At 36.9% G+C, this 24,322-nt stretch overlaps 2 protein-coding genes across 5 annotated transcripts in view; one reads left to right on the forward strand and one right to left on the reverse strand.

Annotated features, from left to right (window-relative positions):
• LOC107798193 (uncharacterized) overlaps positions 1 to 16,167 on the reverse strand; it is a 43,307-nt gene extending 27,140 nt beyond the window's left edge. Inside the window, exons 1-7 of one of the 4 annotated variants that reach the window (XM_075239868.1) lie at positions 16,057 to 16,167; positions 15,682 to 15,975; positions 12,787 to 12,872; positions 12,589 to 12,690; positions 12,057 to 12,163; positions 11,879 to 11,979; positions 10,834 to 10,921 (exon numbers count right to left, since the gene is read on the reverse strand). In XM_075239868.1, coding sequence (XP_075095969.1) covers positions 10,834 to 10,921; positions 11,879 to 11,979; positions 12,057 to 12,163; positions 12,589 to 12,690; positions 12,787 to 12,872; positions 15,682 to 15,894 — 697 coding nt within the window. In that variant the 5' untranslated portion in view covers positions 15,895 to 15,975; positions 16,057 to 16,167. Of the gene's footprint in view, positions 1 to 10,833; positions 10,922 to 11,878; positions 11,980 to 12,056; positions 12,164 to 12,588; positions 12,691 to 12,786; positions 12,892 to 15,681; positions 15,976 to 16,056 lie in introns of all 4 variants that reach the window. The other 3 variants (XM_075239870.1, XM_075239869.1, XM_075239871.1) reach the window with 3 other exon arrangements.
• A 7,095-nt stretch (positions 16,168 to 23,262) lies between these two features.
• On the forward strand, positions 23,263 to 23,739 carry LOC142174387 (uncharacterized). The gene has a single exon (XM_075240173.1). The coding sequence runs from the start codon at positions 23,263 to 23,265 to the stop codon at positions 23,737 to 23,739; it is 477 nt and encodes a 158-aa protein (XP_075096274.1).
• The last annotated feature ends 583 nt before the right edge of the window (positions 23,740 to 24,322 follow it).

Below are 24,322 nucleotides of genomic sequence, written 5' to 3' on the forward strand. Positions count from 1 at the left end.
TTTCTAAGATGAAATTGATTCCATGTAATATATTGAAGTAAAATAAAGTTTCATATTGTTTGAACTTTGAACCCAATGTTTGCACGTCAAGTTCGCATTCTTTTATGACAAGTTATGATAATGTAATATCTAACACATAATTATTAATTGATTATAGATCTATTTTATTGATAAATCGAAACACGAGATTTTGATATGTTAAAGATCATGATTTGATCTTACTTACTCTTAGTAAATATAGTATACTAACTTGATCTTTCTCTTAGTAAATTATAGTAATATGTCTTATTTTCACTTTTTCCCCTTTCATTCTTGCATATACATAAAAGCAAATTAATCAATAATCATTATAGTCACAAATCTTCGTGATACAATTTGAAAAGAATATTCTTAGATGAGAAAAACAACTCAATGTTCAAATTGAACAGTTTAATAATCAAATGTGGAATTCCATAATATAGATCTATGGCAACTGAGCTGTAGAGCTACTCTAACTGTACATGTGTTTATAATTTGTCAATTATTGCATATGGCCCCATAGATGGCAGATTGATTTTTGCACTTTGGCCTCAAAGAAAATATAAAACTTATAAAGTATTGTAAAAAGCAAAAATAAAAAGAGAACACTTAAAACCAACAAAATGAAGAAAAAAACAGTTATGCGGGGCGGGGCGAGAGTGGATGCGGGGCGGGTGAACGCGGGTGCAACTGCTATGCGGGGCGGGTTGAAATTTTGCGGGTTAAGAGAAAACCCGCACCGCACCGCTTGCCATCCCTACTTCCTAGGATTGCAGAACAACCTTTTCCGGCATCGTTCAGTACCGGAAAATTCCTCTTTTCTTCCTATACCCTGTTTTCACCCACTGTGATTACTGATATACCAACTTTTCTTTTAATTTTTTCTTAAACGGAAGTTATTTCTTATAGGGGTAAACAGAATTTATTTTAACGCTGGCTTCAAACCTTTTGATATCACCAGATGGACCTCCAACAGAGATACATGGTTCGATTGGGTGGAGAGAAGTTGCAATGTGATGAGACGCTCCACGCTAAGCAAAAAGACTACGGAATGGGTCTGTAATGTACTCAAAGAAGCCTCAAATGACCAGAAGAATGTGGTAGGGAGATGGAAGAATAAGGACAGGCTAACTGAATATTTCTGTACTAGTTAGTACAATGACCATGGGAGATATATTGTCACGGAAGAGAGACAATAGTGAGGTCATTATAATCCTTGAACTTGCTTTGAATACAGGAAGGAGAGACATTGCATTTAAGATAGAAAGGTTTATTAAATGCTCCTCCCAACTGAATTTCAAACTTACGCCACATCACTATATGCCACAGTAGTACAAGAGAGTAAATGGCAATCAAACAACCTTCGTGAAGCAGTTGTCAGCTCTAATAAAGGAGACACATCACGATCTTTTGAAGGAGAACGGACTTTTGACAAGATGTATCATTGGGTACTTTGGGAACGAAACAACCAAGAGACCGAAGATATCAGACATTCGGAGATGGGCCTGTATAACGTGGAAAACAACATTTGTAGTGAATATGTATGAGACGACTGAGAATCTATTTCTGTTTGAGTTCCCCAACAGAAAAATGCTGAGCAGATTCTCCAAGGAGAATGGAGTTGGAAGAAATTCAAGCTGTATCTCGAATGGTGGAATTCCATCATTGGTTGTCTTTCCAACTCCATATCTGTCAAAACTACTTGGATCAGAGCCATGGGAGTTCCCCTACATCTGTGGTCACAAAAGATATTCAAAGAAATAGGAGATCTTTGTGGTGGGTGGAAAGCTACGAAAGAAGAAACAGAACTCAAGAACCATCTCAAGTGGGCAAGAATTCAAGTAGCAGGAGATGGCCTGAATATACCGAATGAGGTAGTCATTGAGAGAGAGGGGGTCAAATTCTTCATACCAATATGGGCTGAAAGACAAACTCGCTTTTAACTAGGGCCGGAGATAACACAAGATGGAAGCCTCTGAAGGACCGTCGGACAAAGTTGACCTACGAGGTAGAAGGGGTACAAGATAGCCTTTTCTTTGTAGATGGGACGGTGAGGGCCACGTGGGGTGTACTGAGTTTAATGCCAAAAATAAAGGGAAAGCACGTGCAATGCAGGAGGATGGTTTGGGAGAAGTAACATTATTTTTGGGCCAGTCCACCGAGCCCAACAATGGGCCAGGTATTAAAAACACACTTGAGCCTGACTGTGTAGCCCAAGTCATTATTAGTTAATTATATCTTGAGCCCACAGAGGTCATAAGGTTCGACTCTTTTCTACAAGAGACGAAAGTTGTTTTGCATTGAGAACAAGAAGCCAACCAGGAAAACCATCGAAGGAGACGTAGTTGCAAACTTGGGGAGTTCACCACATGCAAAGATGTTGATGCTCGAGGAGCCAAGAGAAGAAGAAGGGAAAGGTTTACAAGGGATGAAGGCAGATGATGCTTTGTCACTAATCGTAATTGGGGAACCTCTTTTCGTGAGCCACCACTTTTCGTGAATGTAGCTTCAGCTCTGCTCTTTTTGTTCCAGTTATGACTTCTTTATTGAGCTGCGTCTCGTATCAGTTGTATTCAATTCCTAGTGCTCAATGATTTAGCCTTTTAGTTGGTTTTATGTGATGTTTTGACATTATAGTTGTACTTCGTTGTCGCACTTTATTATTATCAGACAACTTTAGTAGAATTCTTTCTTTTTTATTTCTAAGCTTTTAGCATGTTTTAGTTTAGAGGGTTTGCCTAACGGTTAGTGGCTCGTTTGAGTACTCTGTCTTCCAGATTTGGGTCGTGACACTCTCGGTTGTCGCGTGGTTTATGAGTGAGATAGCATAGGCCAGCGTTAGGGAATTGTCTGTGATTACAGAAGTTTATCGCAACTTCAGTGAAGAACCTGGACTGGTATATATAGCTGAGTTTCGCGAACCAGCTCCATTTCTTAACCATTTTTAGAGTTCTAAGCTATGGGAATTGGAGATTTGAATTGGGTATTTACGAACTGAGTTGGGTAAGTCTTCTAATCATCTCCTTGAGTTTATGTCATGTTTTTTCTTGAAGATTTACCATTAAAACATGGGATGTAATGGTAGGAATTGGGATTTTAGGTCTAAATCCTAGAAACACTAAATTAAGAATTTGAGCATCTAAACAAACTCCAAATGATAATCTATGCATAGATTTGGACCCGTTATAGGCAACCCAGAGTTGACTTTTGTTTCAGGGCTCGACCGTGTTGACCCGGGGTTGACTTTTTGGCATGACTTTGACTTTGACCGAGACTTAAATTATGGAATTGGTTGCAATAGACTTTTTTAACATCGTTAAGTAATGTTTTGAATAGATTGGAATCGTTTGGTGGATTTCAAACGTGGAAATGTTGTTCTTGAAGGCTAAGCTGAGCTTAGAGCCTTAGACCGAGGTAATTTAATACTTTGACCTCAATGGGCAAATTTTTCCCAAACTAGAACTATTTTACGTACATGAGGGTACCGTATATATGAGGTGACAAGTATATATGTGGATATTTTTTATTTTTTTATTTTTGGCAATCCGCTAGGCAAGCGCCTAGGGCTAGTTTTTTATTAATAACAGAAAAGAAAAATACAACAATTAGGAAAAGTAGAAATAAGGGGGGACAATAGCACCGGTATTGTTACCCATATAACACAAACCGGGCTAAACCTTACCTTACTAATCCTATTGAGGAATAAAATAGCCTCACTAGCAAGCATGTAAAAGGAAAGAACTAGCTACAATCAAATATTCAGTGATCACCACAGAGTTTATAACATACTCTGTGATGATATTACAAATCAGAATACTAACATAATGGTAGAATAAAATGATGAAGGAATTAAAATGTTGTCCCTTCTTGTCCAAACTTGTAATTTCTTCAATTTGTAATTCTTTTTCATCACACTCCCAATTCTTCAAGAAGTATTCAAAATTCATGATTTCTTTTTAGAACGATTGGACCTTGTTGATGTAGTTAGGGCGACCTGCTTTTGTTTGGCATTTCTCATTGGAGGTCGCCTAACATTTAAAAAAATCACTAACCTTGTCGTCCCAACTATTTTTCCTTGTATGAGTCTTTTTACCTTTGCCGTTATGCCTTGGTGATAGATCCCCTTTTCTTGATGCCTGTGCACGACATTCTTGTAACATTGCTTCTTCTTCTCCTTGTTCAAAAAATTCACTCCCCAAATTAACAGGTTGTGGAGAACTTTGAACGATATCGAGTGTCACTAAGGCATCTCCTCCTTGTGTCGTTGTCACGATTGTCTTACTTTGTTGTTGTCCTATGTTTTGCATTTTTTTCTTGCTCTTACTTACAGGACTAGTGCTAAGCGTAGCAGGATTTAAGGATTTTAGAGGAGTAGAACCTACCATTGCATCCAAAAGTTTCCTCTCCTCCAATGAAATGAGTGCCTCAGTTGTTACAATTTGATTCTGCCCAGATTTTGGCACTACTGTTGCTTTTCGATCACCAGCAGAATTTTCGCCTGAGCATTGTTGTTGTTGCACATTATCTCCTGTTGCCTTTTGACCCAAGTTTGTTGCTTCTGCATTTGCAGAAATTCTTGGAACAAAAGCTGGAGCATTATGGTTCAACTTGCTGTTGGGACTTGCTGCAGGTGCCGCAAGTGCATGACAATTCAAATTGTTCTTGGGTGCTGCAGATTTCCCCTGAAACTTTGGCTTGACTGGAGCATCAATGTCCTCTCCTGCACTATCCTGATCATCCTCTTGGTCATCATCTTCAGATGAAAAACCAGCAATTCCGTCACCCCAGCCCTCCTCATTATCATACTCTGGTTGGTCGTTCCACAGTTTCGAGTTAATAACCATCTCCCTCACCTTTGCTTGAATTATTCCTTTGTTATTGCCAGTGGAGATTGATGGTTGCCCAGATTCACCCCCATGCTCACCAATTGACTTACAAGATTGAGAGGGAATATCATACATCGATGTGTTCAAGGTGACCAACGGTTGCTTGAACATAGGGTTGGCATCCAACATCATTTTAATCTGTGAATCTTTGATAATTTTCTCTACATGTGGACTGGAGAAATGTATCGTAGGAGTTACCTTCCTTTCATTTTGATCATGGGCCAGCAGTTGCATATTTGGATCAGTAGTCTTACCTTCATTCTGATTCATAGTAACAAGAGCTTTATTAAATGCCGCTGGAGTCGATGAGCTATTTTGATCCAATTTCTGGTCCTTATAACTCTCAACCAGCTGTAAATTCTCTCCAGTCAACTTCCCATCATCATCATTCACATTGCCAAGAGCAGTAAATATATGGGAAATATATGGGAAATATTTTTGTTACTTTGTTGTGCACGACTTGTTGTATTTGTGATATGATTAATATGCATGTTATATATGCTAGTATAATTTTATATGCATTTGTTATATGCTAGTATAACATTATAGAGTTCATGAATGTTGATTTAAATGGTTTGGACTGTTTTGTCATGCCTGTATGCATATTGATTTGCATATGTGATTCACATTGGATAGGTGGGAATGTGTTATGGGTATGTGAACTCGTATCTGCTATTGAGATATTAGTTTTGGCCATGTGGACTCACATTATGGTTATCGCATGTGTATTATATCCTCCCTCATGAGTCACTAGTCTCGATGAACTCATGAACCACAGACGGTGTGCGCGTAGGTTTGAGTGATTAAACATGTCGATTTTGAGTAAAATTAGAATTTTTATCATGCATAAAAAATATGCCACTTTTATTGTGCATTTTGATAAATGCTGGACTTATGCATATTGTTCTTATGAGTTATGTGCCTATTACGGTTGAATATTGTTAGAATAGTTATGTGAATATATGTAATTAGGCATAGTCCCTTATGTAATAGGAGTAGGTTATGTGTTATGTATACATATAAATAGGGTTCATTGTAACATAGAATATCAATAATAAGATTTTTCCCCCGTGCATTCTCAGACGGTATCAGAGCATTGGTGAGATAATTATCGTTGTGTGTCATTCCAACGATATCCGGGAAGAAATCAATCGTCACCATGCAATTTCCGGTGACTTAAGCTGTTGTTTACGTCAATCTGAGTTTCAGTAGGGTTTGTGCAAATTCCAACACCACACAAGGTTTTCCTGTCACCGGAGACCAAACCCCAATGAAGTTCTCTGGCAGAAAACTTCACACGCGCCGTCACGCGCCTCCGGCAGTTAGGGTTCCGGCGAGAGTGCCGGCACGTGAGGTATTTTTCCGACATTTTTCAAGTCTGATTTTTCTACTGGGCCTGATTTTTCTACTGGGTTGGTCGCACGCCTCTTCCGACTCGACCCATCGAGATTTTTGTGGTTTCTTGGCTGCCGGAAAAGTGTTTTCCGACAAGAGCTGTGGTTTTTCCGGCAAAAGCAATGGTCTATCACTGTTTAGGTCACTTTTCCTGCCACCTTGTTCACATACTAAGGTTGCCTGTTGATTCCGACCTCAATCATTTAATTTCCACCATTTTGTTGACTTCAATTTGCTTCCGACGAAAATCTGAGAAGTCAGAGCAGTTGCATCTGTCAACAAAAGGCCTTCAACATAAATTTTTTAGCACTCAAGCTCGACTAATAATATCATACCAACTTACTCTAGTTTGGTGATCAGAACAATGTCCGTTCATTATAATAGTTTGGTTCCAATTTCTAATTGCTTGATTTGAGGGTATCTCATCACTATTGGTAATCTTCATCAGATATTTGGTCTCTCTTAAGTTCATTATAATGTCACTCAGATCTGATGCTTTTGGCTCAAACACTGTTGGATCATATACTTCGAATGTTCATATGATGTCTTTATCAGATTATATCGAGTTCCTTCAGTATAAAGCACGTAAGCAGATACCTTCTGAGATAGCTTCTATAGCTCAAACAGGTAATAGCATGAATTGTGTCTCTCAATCGTCTTCTTCTTCCGACTCTTGGGTCATTGATTCAGGTGCATCTGATCATATTTTTGGTAACAAATCTCTTTTGAGTAGTATTTCATATTCCCAATCACTTCCAACAGTCACAATGGTCAATGGGTCTCAAACCCTGGCAACTGCAATAGGTAGGATTGTGCATAATTTGGTAAATACCGAATTACCGTATCGAAACCGAAAATTTTGGTATTTGGTATACGGTATTTTGGTATTTGGTATGGTATTTGGTTTAAGTTTTTAAAAAAATTGGTATTAGGTATGGTATTTGGTATTTTAAAATAAAATACCGAAATACCGATATCATACCGAAATATATATTATATTACACAAAACACATATTATCAATTATAACATAAATATAAAAATCTAAAATTTTACTTTCCTTTATTCTCTAAGTTCATCAATTAACTCTAAACAAGTAACAAGACATTTCTAATGATCAAATGTCCTTTTATGTACAATTTTCTCTATTTGGGTCGATATTTGCTAGTTTTGGACAAAAGTTTTGTCAACAAACATTTCCAGTTTTGTATTTTTGAGTACTTTAATTAAGAATATTAGATTTTATGTCTCTATGCACTAGTTAGTATTCAAACCAAATAAACCGAAGTTACCGAACCGAATAAACCGAAGTTACCGAATCGAATAAAGCGAAACCGAAAGGAGAAAAATCGAATAATACCGAATTTAATTAGGTACGGTATTGGTATAGGATTTTAAGAAACCAAATACCGAAAATACCGAACCGAAATCTCTAAATACCGTACCGACCGACGAACATCCCTAGCAATAGGTCACACAAGTCCACTTCCTTCCTTACCTTTAGATTCAGTTTTTTATGTTCCCGGTAGTCCTTTTAATCTCATAGCCGTTAGTCGCTTAGCCAAATCACTTAAATGTGCTGTTTTATTTATTGATGACCTTGTTTTTATACAGGAACGCAGTACGGGGCGGATCATTGGTACCGGACGTGAATCAGATAGACTTTATTACCTTATCTTTACAAAATCACATGGACTCACATCTGTCTTTCTTCAACAACTTGTCCTGTTACTGATCCACCAGATTTATTACATAAATGGTTGGGACATCCCAGTTTGTCAAAACTTCAGAAAATGGTACATGGCTTATCTCACTTTTCCACCCTCATGTTCCGTTGCATTTTGGGGGGATGCAGTTCTTACAGCTTGCTATCTTATTAATCGTATGCCATCTTCAGCTATCCAAAATCAAGTTCCAATCTCTATCCTGTTTCCCCACTTACCTTTGTTCTCTTCCACCCTGTGTCTTTGGGAGCACATGTTTTGTTCATAACCTTACTTCAGGAAAAGATAAGTTAGCTCCTCGTGCTCTTAAGTGCGTATTTCTGGGTTACTCGAGAACGCAAAAGGGATATCGATGCTATTCTCCTGACCTCCGGTGGTATCTTATGTCTGCTGATATTACCTTCTTTGAAACCCAATCATTCTTCACAGGTCCAAGTAATAACTTAGATATTTCTGAGAGGCTACCAGTTCCGTCTTTTGGAGATTCAATCACTATCTCCCATTCATCTTCCTCTATAGTTCCAGTTGCAGCTCCACCACCTATAGCTCCAGTTCCACCACTTATAGCTCCAGTTCCACCACCTAGTCCAGTTCAACCTTCTACAGCTCCACCACTCCTGACTTATTATCGTCGTCCGCGCCCAGTATCAGGCTCAGCTGATTCACGTCCTACACCTGACCCTGCTAATATTGCGGACTTGTCCAGTTCAAGCTATGATTGACGAGATGTCTGCTTTACATACGAGTGGTACTTGGGAGCTTGTTCCTCTTCCTTCAGGTAAATCGACTGTTGGTTGTCGTTGGGTGTATGCAGTCAAAGTTGGTCCAGATGGCCAGGTTGATCAACTTAAGGCTCGTCTTATTGCTAAAGGGTATACTCAGATATTTGGGCTAGATTACAGTGATACTTTCTCTCCCGTGGCTAAAATAGCATTAGTTCGCCTTTTCCTATCCATGGTTGTTGTTCGCCATTGGCCTCTCTATCAGTTGGACATTAAGAATAATTTTCTTCACGGTGACCTTGAGGATGATGTTTATATGGAGCAACCTCTTGGTTTTGTTGCTCAGGGGGAGTCTAATGGCCTTGTATGTCGGTTGCGCCGGTCCCTCTATGGTCTAAAGCAATCTCCTCGAGCCTGGTTCAGTAAGTTCGGCACAGTTATTCAGGAGTTTGGCATGACTCGTAGTTAAGTTGATCACTCTATGTTTTATCGGCATTCTACTTCAAATCTTTGTATTTATCTGGTCGTTTATGTTGATGATATTGTTATTACCGACAATGATCAGGATGGTATTAGTAAGTTGAAGCAACGTCTCTTTCAGCACTTTCAGACTAAGGATCTGGGCAGATTAAAGTACTTTCTGGGTATTGAGGTAGCTCAGTCTAGCTCAGGTATTGTGATCTCACAACGGAAGTATGCCTTAGATATTCTTGAGGAGAGACAGGAATGACAGGTAGTAGACCTGTTGACACTCCGATGGATCCGAATTCTAAACTTCTACCAGGACAGGGGGAGCCTCTTAGCGATCCTGCAAGATATAGGCGGTTGGTTGGTAAATTAAATTACCTCACAGTGACTAGACCTGACATTTCCTTTCCTGTGAGTGTTGTGAGTCAGTTTATGGATTCTCCCTGTGATAGTCATTGGGATGCAGTTGTCCGCATTCTTCGGTATATAAAATCAGCTTTAGGCAAAGGTTTATTATTTGAGGATCGAGGCCATGAGCAGATCATTGGATACTCAGATGCTGATTAGGCAGGATCACCTTCTGATAGATGTTCTATGTCTGGATATTGTGTCTTAGTAGGAGGAAATTTGGTGTCCTCGAAGAGCAAGAAACAGAATGTGGTTGCTCGGTCTAGTGCGAAAGCAGAATATCGAGCAATGGCTATGGCGACATGTGAGCTAATCTGGATCAAACAGTTGCTCAAGGAGTTGAAATTTGGAGAGATCGGCCTGGGACTTGTGTGTGATAATCAAGTTGCTCTTCATATTGCGTCAAATCCAGTGTTCCATGAAAGAACTAAACATATTGAGATTGATTGTCACTTTGTTAGAGAAAAGATACTCTCGAGAGATATTGCTACAAAGTTTGTGAATAGGGCTCATTTAACATAAAATATCAATACTAAGATTTTTCTCCCGTGCATTCTCACAAATATAATACTGGCTCGAGTTATGTTTTAATGACTACTTTCTTAATTGACTCTTGCCAATGCTTCGTGGGAGGCGGTCAATGATTACTCGCCCTCTTTTCCCTGCAATCTATATGCATATTCGGATCCAAGTACTAGAGGGACCCGTGATTGAGATTCCAGCATTTATATCAGTATCAGTGGTGAGCTTCTTGCTTCTTGCCGGGTTTGCAGTGGCTTGGCTTCTCTTTTATCTTTATGTAGTTTGTATTCAAACTGTTGATGTACTTTTCTACTTCTACAGGCTCATGACTTAGTTGGAACCCAGTCCTGTATTATGTTGATTTATGTGTTGTATCAGATTTATTAGATTCTGATTATTATATTACTGTCCATATTATAATTTATATCTGGTAAATGTTCATGGTTCGCTCAACATGGGGGTGTTGGGTGCCAATCACAGCATGGGTAATTTGGGTCATGACAAAATATTCTCCATAAAATGATTCCAGACCAATCCTTCTCCCTTACCAATCAATTACTTTAGCATTGGGCAACAAAAAAAAATAATGCTTTATATTTATCCCTATGCTTTCATTTATCCCTCTTTACAAGATTGTAATAGCAGGAAGCAAGTAATAAACATGCCACAATAGTATGAATGCAGGCACCTACCAAAGCCTCCGGTCCCAGATGCTTCAATATCTATAAATGCTCCAACCGTCTCGTTCCATCTATGTGTAGTTATGAAACCGTGTGAACCCTGAAAAACTCATCAGCAAACTCTTATGTTTAACTTGCTTATATTTCAAATCATCTACTGATCTACATGAAGCATTCTGAACACCAACAATGATAATTGAGATAGCACAACTCCTTGATCTCGTGGAAGTGATTCGCACAACTTCAGATATCAAAAATCCAAGCAGCCATGAGACATTAGTAACTAAAGACAAAATGTGTTTACAGTATGATCAAATGCATGTGAGTGTTTACTTGAACTACAATCCAAGATTGTAAATCTGGTCCTACTGATCAGAGAAGATGTGCAAATAAGATCACATTTATCAAGGAACAGAAGGAAGAATTAAAAAATTGAAGGAGGCAGAACCTTATCATTCTCTAAATTTTAGAACTTTTGAATTTTGATCATGAGACATTAAACATAACCAGAGGGCCTATCATAAGCTCTATGAAAAACCTTATATCTCAGAGGTAAAGATGGGGTTGCACTAGTAGAACTTGGAAAGCCCTTTATCAATCACAGGAGAAATATAACTCTCATATCTAATATGACTCTCAAAATTGACAAAAGAACCTAGCATCAACATCATGCAATCATCATATTTAGCACCCTGTCCATATAACAATAAGGAACATCTCATATTAAACATATGCTTTAAAAGTATGAAATGAATAGTACCAAAAAAGCATTCCAGATACTTCAGAGAAACTATTTAAGAATACAAATCTGTGTCTCTGAGAATGTATATTCATCGCATCTTTCACAGTTCAGAAGACTAAAGAGTACAAAGGACAGAGATTGGAGAGAACAAACTCAAGGATAGTTGAAATACTGCCGAATCACATAATTTTCTAAGAATCATGCATTAGGAAAATGGGACGAAATGGAAAAGTAGCACCTACTTCCAAGAACTACAATACAAAAGCATAGTTCATGATTCTTTAAGTCCATTAATCTTAATAACGGAGATCTTACCAGCATAAACAGTTCTTCAGCTCCATTAAACAGAAATATAACTGGTCTAGGTGGAATCCAGCCAGAATCTATAGAGAGTCTTGCTAGCTCGAGCATCGATGCTGTTTAAGATTCAAAATAGATATGACCAACTATGAAAACAGCCGGAAAGCATAGATCGAAAATAAGATATACATACCAACACATGAACCACAATCACCAGCTCCTGGAGAACCAGGTGGAGTATCGAAATGGCCATTGACCAAAACTGCAGTATCATTTTCTCCTGAATCTACTGATGAGATTCTGAAATTGATTTTGTTACTTTCAGTTTCATCTATTAAACATATTTAAGGTGTTGCAGGTTTGAATTAAAACTTAAAATCCCCTTCTATTAGGTATAAGAGGTTACAATCGAATATCAATAACAATTTGTCAACTACTTTCCAAAAGATGTCTGTAACTTCTTCAGGCTTTTCATAATTGGAACAAGTGAAAGGTACTTCTTTCGAAAGCAAAAGATCCATGACTCCTATAGATGAGCTCCACCAAAAAGAAAATCCTTTAATTGATGAAATGAGGGAAAGAATTAGGTACTAACACTCACTTATCTTTATGCTTTAAGAAATTAGACAAAAGAAAAGAGAAAGGAAAAAAAACCAACAAAAGTATTGGTGGATAATGAAATGTACAAATATATAAGATTGTATGTCACATTCATGGAGGTTTACCTCATAATAATATTTATATGATTTCTATAAGCCAGGGAAATGCCATGCCGTAAAAAGATCATGTTGAAGGAGCCATTAACAATGGTCTCCTCTATCTCTATTCTGCAAGAATAAGAATCTCAAATTGTTAGTTCAACAATTAGGAATTACCTGAAGATGACTTCAACAAGTTAAAAGGAGTTTCCCAGTAAGACCGACCTAATACCAGGCTGAGCTCGCTCCTTCATCATTTCCAACTGCGTCTTAATATATTGAGCTGCTTGTTTCAAACCTTGACGCCCTTCCTATACATAAAAAGTTTACCTGCACGCATTATATCTTAAAGAAGACAAAGAAAGAGAATAAAGGATAACCCAAATCTATGCAAGCGTCTAGTTCAAATTCTAAAGCAAGAAAATAACAAGAATATATAGCATTAGCCATTGTTAACTACTATGTTCGAAAAGAAACTAGAATAAACGAAATAAACTGGAAAAACGAATAAACATAAACTTGAAATAATTGTTCTGAGCCTATAGAATTCCTTGTGTATCCTTAAGGAATTTAATCCCGTCACAGTATCCGAGGTGATGGATTATTTCCTCCCAGGATTCAACGGATATACCTTTGTTAGAGTAGCCATTCTTCAAACGACAACAAACTACGAACGCAAAGACCGGAACAAATCACACACAGACTCTATTTTGTGTTTGGAAAATAATGTAGAAGTTTCAAAAATTAGTAAGTGAAATATGAGGCCAGCCTCGGTATTTATAGCAAACAAAAGGATGCAAAGTGAAAAGGTGGACTTCAAATGCAACCTTTTTTGGTGTCTTTTCAGAAAAATCATGTGCCTTTTCGGGAAAACCAATTAACTTTTATGGAAAAAGTCACAAACTAAGGGTGTGTTTGGTACACTGGAAAATGTTTTCCCTGGAAAATATTTTCCTGAAAAATGAGTGGTTTTAGCACTTATTTTCTCTTGTTTGGTTAATGAGTGGAAAACTTTTTCCAGAAAATATTTTCTAGTGTTTGGTTAGATAGCATAAAATATTTTTACGAAAATAATTTTTTATGCTACTCTCCTCAACCCACTTTCACCAAAATCCTCATGTTTCCTGTACTCTTTCCCCACTCCTCCGGACTCTATTTTCTTCAAGAATTTAATTATTCTTTTCAAAATTCAGACAAACCCAAAGGAACTAATGTGCTACTTTACTTTTTCACACAAGAACAACGTTAAAATTTGAGCTCGATAACTAAAAAGAAAATACTTTATTTTGTTGAAAAAGAAAGTATCTTTTCTACAATATGAAAAGAAATTACTCATTTTGTTGAGTGAAAGAAAATAATTTTTCTACATAATGAAAAGAAAATACCCATTTTGTAATATTTTTCTACATCATCAAAAGAAAGTACTCATTTTGTATCACGACAGAAAATACTTAGTTTGTTGAAATGAAAGAAAATACTTTTTATACATCATGAAAAGAAAATATTTTTTTGTTGAAATAAAAGAAAATACGTTTTCTATATCATGAAAAGAAAAATACTCGCTTTGTTGGGAAAAAAATACTTTTTCTATTTCAGAAAAAGAAAATATTTAGTTTGTTGAAATGAAAGAAATTACTTTTTCTACATCATGAAAGGAATTTACTCGTTTTGTTAAAGTGAAAGAAATTACTTTTTTCTACATCATGAAAAGAAAGTACTTATTTTTTGAAACAAAATACTTTTTCTATTCCAGGAAATGAAAATACTTAGTTTGTTAAATTGAAAGAAAATATTTTTTCTATATCATAAAAAGAAAGTACTCGTTTCGTTGAAATGAAAGAAAGTATTTTTTCTACATTATTAAAAGAAAGTACTCATTTTTTAGAAAAAAATACTTTTTCTATTCTAGGAAAAGAAAATACTTTTCTACATAATGAAAAGAAATTACTCGTTTTGTTGAAATGAAAGAAAATACTTTTTTCCACATCATCAAAAAAAGTACTCGTTATGTTGAAATGAAAGAAAATACGTTTACTATATCATGAAAAGAATATACTCATTTTGTTGGAAAAAAAACTCTATCTACACCATGAAAAGAAAGTCTTAAAAAAAAGTACTCTTAATAATAGTTCTATTTAGGGTGGGTAGTGGACGAGGTTGGGGTGCGTGGGGTGTGGTCGGGGGAAGGGATAGGGGTTGGGAAGGTTTGGGGGTAGGGTAGGTTGTGGGGGTTGGTGGACATGGAAAATAGGACGGAGAAGGTTGAATAAGAGTTTTGGAAAATGTTTTCCCTCCTCTTGGTACGGTCCTCTTGGTACGGAAAACATTTTTGCCAACCAAACATGGTAAATTGGAATACATTTTCCGGAAAATGTTTTACTTCATACCAAACACACACTGAAATAAAAAATAAACAGAATTTATTAATCTAAAAATTAATCTATCAATCAGATCATTTGACCAAATCCTAATGCGAAGCCAAATCAAAAGCTGAGCCGAGCGACGACGTGAGGGCTTGCCTTCTTCCCAACCTTTTAAGCGAGTGTAGAAGTGTTTTTCAATATAAGCCCAACAACATTCTTCTCTTTATTTCGTATAGGACAACATCCCTTCATTACACATTCACACCTCACAAAACCCAGTCGTAAACAACAGAATGCCACAAAAAGTTATTGTCCATGAAACCTTTTTTCCTCAAAATTTTCATTAGAAAATTCAATCCGGTGTTTGCTCAAATTTTTTGAACCTATTTTCACGCAAAAACTATTTTTTTAAGTTGTGGTTTGAGGGTAGTTTCCAAAGAATTTTTTTGTTCTTCCACCCACAAAACACTCATAAATCTTAGATTTTTTTTTTTTTTAAAAAAAAAAGCTGCAACTATCCAAACTCATCTCAAGTTCCACAAACTTTTTTTCCAAAAATAGTGTTCACAAAGAAAAGCTTTTTTCAACTGAACATGTGTTGCATTTGTTTCATGTTAATATCTCATGACTATCGCATTAATTAAGCAGACAAGGATTGAGGAATATAATTTCATCTCCCCCTACTCCATGCATTCTCAGCAGCAACAACAAAGCAATTGAATACTGATTAGGGCTGCACAGTGCAAATACAGTATACCTGGCGACCTCCGATATCTTTAGACAAGACGCGAACATGCTCAACAGCTCTGCCCTCAGAGAAGCGATCAAGAGGAGCCTCCATCCCAAGTGGTGTGATGAACTTCATGTGAATGATGGAGTATACCAGCACCGATATCAATCCGTACAATATCCCCAAACTAAACAGTATTCTGAATCCGGCTATATCACCCCTGCTCAGCCTCCACGCCATCACTTCTTCTTTTTTTCTTTGATACAATACTATAATCGTATACAAAGAACTAATCACAATACACCTGTGGATTTATGATAGCTGAACAAGAAGAAAATAAAATTCGAATCGGACGACAAAGCAATCATAGAGGAAGAATCAGGAAAGGAAATACGCTCGGACCTGCGGAGAGGTTTACGTCAGAGTGTGGTATCTGCTAGAATTTGTATTTGCTTGTCCGAATTCGGCTCCTTCGGCTTCTCAATATTAGGGAAAGGGATTTTTCATTCATATACAACATTTAAAACTTATTTAATAAGAGCCCGTTTGAAAATATAAATTTTTTCTTTTTCCCAAAAAATGTTCACTTTGTTCCAAAACGAGGTTTGTTTATAAAAATTTCAATTTTCGTTAAAGATGTATTTAGGAAATTTTCAAAAATTTTAAAAATTACAAAAACCTATTTTTCAAAATTTTCGCTCACAAAACTTCAAAAATAACCCAAAATTATATTCATGTCCAAACACAACTCTAAATTAATATCATTTTCACTTGAAAAATAATTTCATTAGAATTTTACAATTCTTATGTCCAAACGCCCACTAAAACTGTCTCAATTTTGTATACTACCTGTCCTAAATAAAATTTCTTACAATCTATTATTACTGCCTTAAACTACAGATACAATTACATCATTTTTCTTTTTTCTCTTTCTCTTCGTATACAATCCATTATTAGTGCAAGTTATGGGATTCAATCACACTCTTTTCCTTTTTCCTTAGGAACTTGTTCTGTAGTGCTTCATCGGATTGCACGTAAGAGTTAATTTGTATTGATGAACTGGATAAAATAGTTCAGATAATTCTTTGGTGCTTGATAAGTGGACTAATCAAAAATATTATTCTTCCTTAAATGACAAAAATTTATGACATTTCAAATGTCAAGATGCATTATAATCTTATACCATAGGCATGGCATCAATACTCTTCTCAATACAAATTTGATATATCCACAACAATATATAAATTAAAATAAATTTTATACAACTAATTATGTAGTATACAACTTATTTATAATTTATCTTCAGCTTTCATACATTAGTTTTACCTAGATAAACAACTACAACATCATAAACTTAAATATATTTTTTATACAAATTTTATATAAATATATTTTTTGTATATATTTTGTATGTTGTGTGTTCTTTCTTCTTCTCTGAAATTTCACAACGTTCTCTCTTGATACAATTTTGATACATATCAACAACTTTATGTAAAAAGAAAGTATTTATAACTTAAATACAAATTTTATACAACCACTTTTTTTTTACTTTCATACAACATTCAAATAAAAAAATTATAATTACAACGGAGCATAACTTAAATACAATTTACATATAATAATAATAATACAACTTTAATACATCATCTTCATCTTCTAGTGTTAATCTGAAAATTCATCCATAATCAACTCTAATATTCACCAAACACCCTCAAATGAGATATAAACTGCAAGAATATTCCCGATCATTTGCAACAACACTCAATCAAAATAAATAATAATTTAAAAAAAAATCGAATTCAAAATCAAAGTTTCGAATCTGAAAATTCATCCAAAATAAGCTCTAATCTTACCAAATACCCTCAAAATTGAGATATCAACTCCAAAAAATATTCTTGATCGTTTGCAAAACATCCAATCAAAATAAACAATAATTTAAAAAAAATCGAATTCAAAATCAAAGTTTCAAAGCTTTTGATGGCTTTCAATGGTCAGCGGGGCAACAGACAACGACTGGGTCGATTGTGATAAGCAAGTGCATCAAATATATTATTGAATTCTCTGGGGGGAAAAAGAAAGAAAAGGGAGATAAGAAAAGATAAGAGAATCGTAGGGATCCAAAGAAGAAGAAGTCAGGCAAAAAAAAAGAGAGAGAGAGAGAGGAGAGAGATCTATGGAAGCAGTAGACATGTGAAATTTGATTTCCGTATTAAAATAATACAATTAAGGATAGTCATTTAAAACTTATTTGTATATAACTAGTAAATTGTATATCAACTTGTAATTAAATTTAAACATAAACAATGAGGGTAAATAAGTTTCTCATGCAGTACAGATAGATAAAAAATCTCTTAGGAAAATACAATATCGCAAGTAAGGCTTGTGTCTGAGGCCCCCAAATTTATTTTTTTTAAGGAGGGGGTGGGGGTAGGGGGGAAGGGGCTCATTTTTTAAAAATAATAGGTTTATATGCATCTAAAAAAATAGTACTTTTAGTACAAAAGTAGAATTTTTTTTATAACAGTTGCCTCAAAGAAAATAAGTTTTTTTAAATTATAATTGATAAAATTTTACCTAAGATCAGTCATGTCTCAAAAAGATTAAATAAGTTGGCAACTATTAATTGAAAAGAAATTATTAGATTAAAATTATTAACAACTTTGCATCTCAAAAAAGGTATAAAAATAGACTTCAAATAAGAATATATATTATAATAATCTTTTAAAAATTTAGGCATCACATTAAAGTTTGGCTTTAGGTCATACATACGCTTGAGCCTCCCCTGAGGGTGATTTGCACAAAAGTGATATTTATTCCCTCTTTTTGATATTTGTGCGAAACTGATGTTGTGTCAGTAATACTACTTAGTTAGTTAGGAAACTTACGATTTATTCTTAATTTTCAATGATATCGAAGTAGTTTTGCCTCACATAGTGGTTTATGATATCAGGAATAGTAGTATATTCACATCTCATCAAGAGGACAAGAGATATAAACAAATAATCATAGTGAGTCATTTATTCTCAAAACTGGTTTGGAATTGATAAGAAATCGAATGGGCATTAAGCTTGGACTTAATTTGTGTGGGATAAAGCCATTCCTACAATAATTAGCAATTGGAAGCGGATCTGCAATAACCATAATTTGTGTTACCGCTCAACGAGATATGAAATGAACTTATAATTATGGAATTGACTCGATCATGAGATTATAAGTTCATAACCCTAGCTCATTCCCTTTTCGGGCAGAACAAATCTACTAAATTCTTTGATTCAAGTTAGTACAAGAGATCTTGAACTAAGAAATAAACTCTAGAAGCTAAAAAGGATATCCTGAACAGTTGCAATAAATCGAGTCTATTGATATTCCTGGTATAGTAGTTGCTATTACACATATAATTATACTCAATTCAATCGTGAACTCCCATTTTTCACAGTCTCTAGATGTAGAGATTGAATTTACATTATGTAAAACCTTAGTCATTCTTTACGATAAAAAGTGTGTTTTCTTCGACACCCATAATGGTATTTATATATATAAGTACTACGAGTTTAAGAGGAAGACTAGCTAATAGGTTAACGACCTAATTAATAACCTTTATGGGTAAACCCAACATAATAGTAATTTTTTAACATCTCTCATTGTCACGACCCTAACCCGGACCCAATCGTGATAGCGCCTCTCGTGAAGACAAGGCCAGCCGACACATTCCCAATTCATTTTTAAGCAATTAAATAATAAAACTAAGTCTTTAACATAATAATAAAAATTCCCCAAATAAGGTGAATAATACAGTTTGTGGAATAGACATAACCCGACATCGGGATGTCACCAGTCATGAGCATCTATCATAAAAAACTACAAGTCTGAAAAGAGTCTACACAACTAAAACAGGAGAAAACAAGATAGACGGAGAAGCACTGGGCTACGAACGCCGAGCAGTTACCTAGTGAATCTCTGGAATCTGCTGGAAAACTCTCAACCCTCGCAAGCATGACCTGATGCGCTTGAATCTGCACACGAGGTGCAGGGAGTGAAGTGAGTACTCCAACTCAGTGAGTAATAATAATAAATAAAGACTGAGCGATAAGAAATCACGTAAAAGCACATCAACATATTATAAAGAAGCAGTATAAAACCAGTAAAAATAATGAAAACAGTGAAAACATGTAAAAACACTTAGTCAGAAGAAGCTTCTTTAAAACACCTTTTTAACAGTGAAACAATTAAATGAGAAGTAGCTAGAACAGAGAAAACACATAAAAATTCGTCCATCGGGCACAATGTCAACAGAATCCGCCCCTCGAGCAACACATGGAACAATACCAGCCCCTCGGGCTATATCTTATATCACAATGGGTATCTGCGCTCACTGGGGGTGTACAAACTTCGGGAGGGTCCCCTTATGGCCCAAGCACAATATCAAGCCCTCTCGTGGCATAATCAGTAGGCTCTCGGCCTCATATCAACAAGCCACCTCGTGGCGTACAATCTTAGGCCCTCGGCCTTAAAATCATAAATCAGTGTATCCTCACAACACAGGACCTCGGCCTTACTCAATCAGAATCTCATAAGACACTCAGGTAACAGTAAAACATGATGCTCAGCCCAAATTGTTGTTTAAAATATCATTTAATGTATTAAAAAAGAGTAAACATGGCTGAGTTATGAAACAGTAGAATATAACATGACCGAGTACAAGTATAAATTCAAAATAGTGAGGAAATATCAGTAAAAAAATCCTCTAAGAGTCCAAATAGTTGGCACGAGGCCCAAATATGGCATTCAACCCAAAACATGATGATAGCAAATAGTTCTCAATCAAATACGCGGTAAAACAGTCATACGGGATGGACCAAGTCACAATCCCCAACGGTGCACGACCTAACGCTCGTCATCTAGCGTGTGCGTCACCTCAATATAGCACAACGATGTACAAATCCGGGGTTTCATACCCTCTAGACAATATTTACAATCATTACTCACCTCTACCCGGTCCAAATCTCTAGCTCGCGATGCCTTTGTCATTCGAATCGGCCTTCAGATGCTCCAAATCTAACCAAAATCAGTGCAAAACCATCAAAATATGCTAAGAAAACAAAGCCCACTCGAAAGAAACCAAATTACAATACAAATCCCGAAATTGGCCAAACCCGACCTCGGGCCCATGTCTCGGATTCCGATAAAATTTACATCAATAAACTCCTTATCTTTCCCCGAGTTCATTCATACCAAAAGCACCAAAATCCAACCACAAACGACCCCTCAAATCCCAAATTCTAGGTCTCCAATTACAAGCCTTAGTTCTTTAATATTAGGATTAAATTCCATGATTAATTAGGTAAAATTCACATAAGAATCGAGTATTAAGTCCATAAATCTTACCTCCAAGTGTTTCCCCTTGAATCCCTCTTCAAAAAGCTCCAAAATTGCTCAAAAATGGTGGAAGTTAACCCCAAAAATCGCGGATAAGATGGTTATTTAAACATTCTGCCCAGGCATCAAATCCTTCTTCGCGAACGCGGTCAATGCCTCACGTTCGCAAAGCACAAACTAACTTTTACCAAAATTCCTTCATCGCGATCGCGACTCCTAGCTCGCGAACGCGAAGAACAAATCAACCTGAACCTCAGCTGCTCAACTTCCTCTACATGAATGCGGCATAACCTCGCGAACGTGATGCACAACGACCCCAGCCCTTCGCGAACGCGGAACCTTCCTCGGGAACGTGAAGGATAAATCCTCAGCCTCACCTGTCAACCCTTCGACACGAGGCCCCACTCGTGAACGCGAAGGCCAAACGTCTGCAACATTGAACAACAATTTTCTACAACTTTCCAAAACATAAAATGGTCCGACTGACCTCCCGAAACTCACTTGAGGCCCCCGGGACCTCAACCAAACATGCCAACATATTCCATAACATCATTAAAACTTGTTCCAACCTTCGGAATGCTCAAAACAACATCAAAACACTAAATTCGCATCGGATTCAAGTCTAAGAATTCCAAAATCTTCTAAATTACGCTTTTGATCAAAAAGTTTACCAAACCTGACCTGAAATTTTGCACACACATCCCAAATGGCATAACAGAACTGCTACAACTCCTGGAATTCCATTCCGACCCCTATATCAAAATCTCACCTATCAACCGAAAAATGCCAAAATTCCAATTTCGTCAATTCAAGCCTAAATCTATTTCGGACCTCCAAAATACATTCCGATCATGCTCCTAAGTCCCAATTCACCTCCCGAAGCTATCCGAACCATCGGAACTCCCATACGAGCCCTCTAACCCATAAGTCAATATCCAGTTGATTTTTCCAACTTAAGCTTCCTCAAAAGAGACTAAGTGTCTCAAACCTTCTCAGAACCTCTCTGAACCCGAACCAACCAACCCGATCACATATAGAACTGATAAACAAAGCAATAAGAAGCAGAAATAGGGGGAAACAAAGTGGTAACTCATGAGACGACTGGCCGGGTAGTCACACTCACTCACACATAAGAGAGTGCTTAAGCTTCACAAAGTTAAGGAAAATATATTTTTCTTTAAATCTCTGCTGCATCATTCATACGGGATAAAAGGTCATGCGATCAACATATTATGAGAGCATGTTGTTATACATCCATAAGGAATATATAGCCTCTTATGGTCGTTATGAAGATCTTCAAGTATATCATAAAAAGTATGTGTAGGCCTCATTTTTTTGGACTTAATGAAGGTCTGAATCTTAATCATTCAGATCTCATATGGCCTCTTTTTTCAAAGATTAAGACGTTTGGATCTGAGTACATATCTGAATATGAAGATGTGTATTAAGATTAAGATATCTGAATATAAATACACAATGAAATATTAAGATCTGAATACTAAATGATTAAGACTGTTTGTTTTTTTAACATCTGAATATATAAAATTTATCTTTATTTAAAAATTAATAAACATAAAATTTAAATAAAATACCAATTAATCTAATGGTGGTGTTCTATGTAGTAGCTAGTGGTGACTGGTAGTGATAGTGATTATGATTGAGGATGGTGGTGGTGGATGATGATAGTTAATAATAGTGAGTGGTGGTTGTGGTTGTGGTTGTGGTTGTGGTTGTGATTGAGGAAGGTGATGGTGGGTGGTGGTAGTTTATAATGATGGATATTGCCGGCAATGGTTATTGATGGTGATGGGGTGGTTGGTTGTGATAGTTGATATGGTCAAGTGTATGGTTATGATTTAGGATGGTTGGGGTGGGGATGGTGGGTAGTGGTAGTGGTGACGGCTATGGTTGAGGATGGTGCTGGTGGTAGTTGATAATGTTAGGCATTGGCGGCAGTTAGTAATGAATGTAGATGATAGTACCTTAATGAAATTAAGTCTTTGTTATAGATCTTAATCATATAGACCCATTAAGTGTGTCACGACCCGGATTTCCTACCCTCGGGAGTCGTGATGGCGCCTACTCATGAAAGCTAGGCAAGCCGAGAGTTAGAATATGGTGGCAAAGACTTAGATTGACTATCTCATCCTCGGGAGGCATGACAGAGGGTTGTGCAAGGATTGCAAGGTGATTCCAGGTGAGATACTCGTGACGCGACATAGGCTCTTGGTGATGGACGTTGGTATTATAGTGAAGAGAAGGAAAATGTCTGCTCGAGAAAGACTAAGAATCAGGTGGGGAGCCTTAACTAAGGATAAAGCCCAAGAGTTGGAGCGACGATTGTCGGCTATGGGAGCTTGGATGAGCAGTGGTGATGTGAGCACTATGTGGTCAACGACAATAGACTATATAAGGGAGGCTGCGAGAGAGGTATTAGGGGTCTCGACGGGCATCTCTGACAGGCACAAAGGAGACTGGTGGTGGAATGAAGTGGTACAAGGTAAAGTAGAAGCAAAGAAGGAGGCACATCAAATGTTAGTGGGGAACATATGTGAGGAGGATAGGCGAGTGTGCATGGAGAGGTATAAGATATCTCGGAAAGAAGTGAAGCTGGCAGTCACAGAGGCTAAGACTGCGGCTTATGGCCGTATGTACAAGGAACTAGGGAAAAAGGCGGGGATAAGAAATTATTTAGGCTGGCCAAGCTGAGAGAGAGGAAAGCGCGAGATTTAGACCAATTGAGATGCATCAAAGACGACGATGGCTGAGTATTGATAGAAGATTCCCAGATTAAAAGGAGATGACAGACTTACTTTCAAAAACTTCTTAATGAAGTAGGGGATCGGGATATTGTGCTAGGTGGTTTGGAGCATTCCGAGAGTTACAGTGATGCTGGGTATTGCAGGCGCATAAAGGTTGAGGAGGTCGTGGGAGCTATAAGTAAGATAAGTAGGGGCAGAGCGACTGGGCCTGACGAGATTCCGGTAGAATTTTGGAAGTGCATAAGGAAAGCAGGTTTGGAGTGGTTGACTAGGTTGTTGAATGTTATTTTTAAGGAAAAGAGGATGAGATGAGTGGAGGTGGAGTACGATGGTCCCACTGTATAAGAACAAGGGTGATATCCAGAGTTGTAACAATTATAGGGGTATCAAACTACTGAGTCATACTATAAAAGTGTGGGAGAGGGTGGTTGAAGCAAGGTTGAGGATGATGGTGTCCGTTTCCGACAAGCAGTTTGGGTTCATGCCGGGGCGTTCTACTACAGACGCTATACACCTTGTTAGGAGGTTGG

Source organism: Nicotiana tabacum, chromosome 20 (genome assembly GCF_000715075.1).
Source record: "Nicotiana tabacum cultivar K326 chromosome 20, ASM71507v2, whole genome shotgun sequence".
NCBI lineage: Eukaryota > Viridiplantae > Streptophyta > Magnoliopsida > Solanales > Solanaceae > Nicotiana > Nicotiana tabacum.

Coding starts and splice junctions, on each gene's coding strand:
- LOC142174387 (XM_075240173.1), top strand. CDS start 23,263: ATGGACGTTGGTATTATAGTGAAGAGAAGGAAAATGTCTGCTCGAGAA.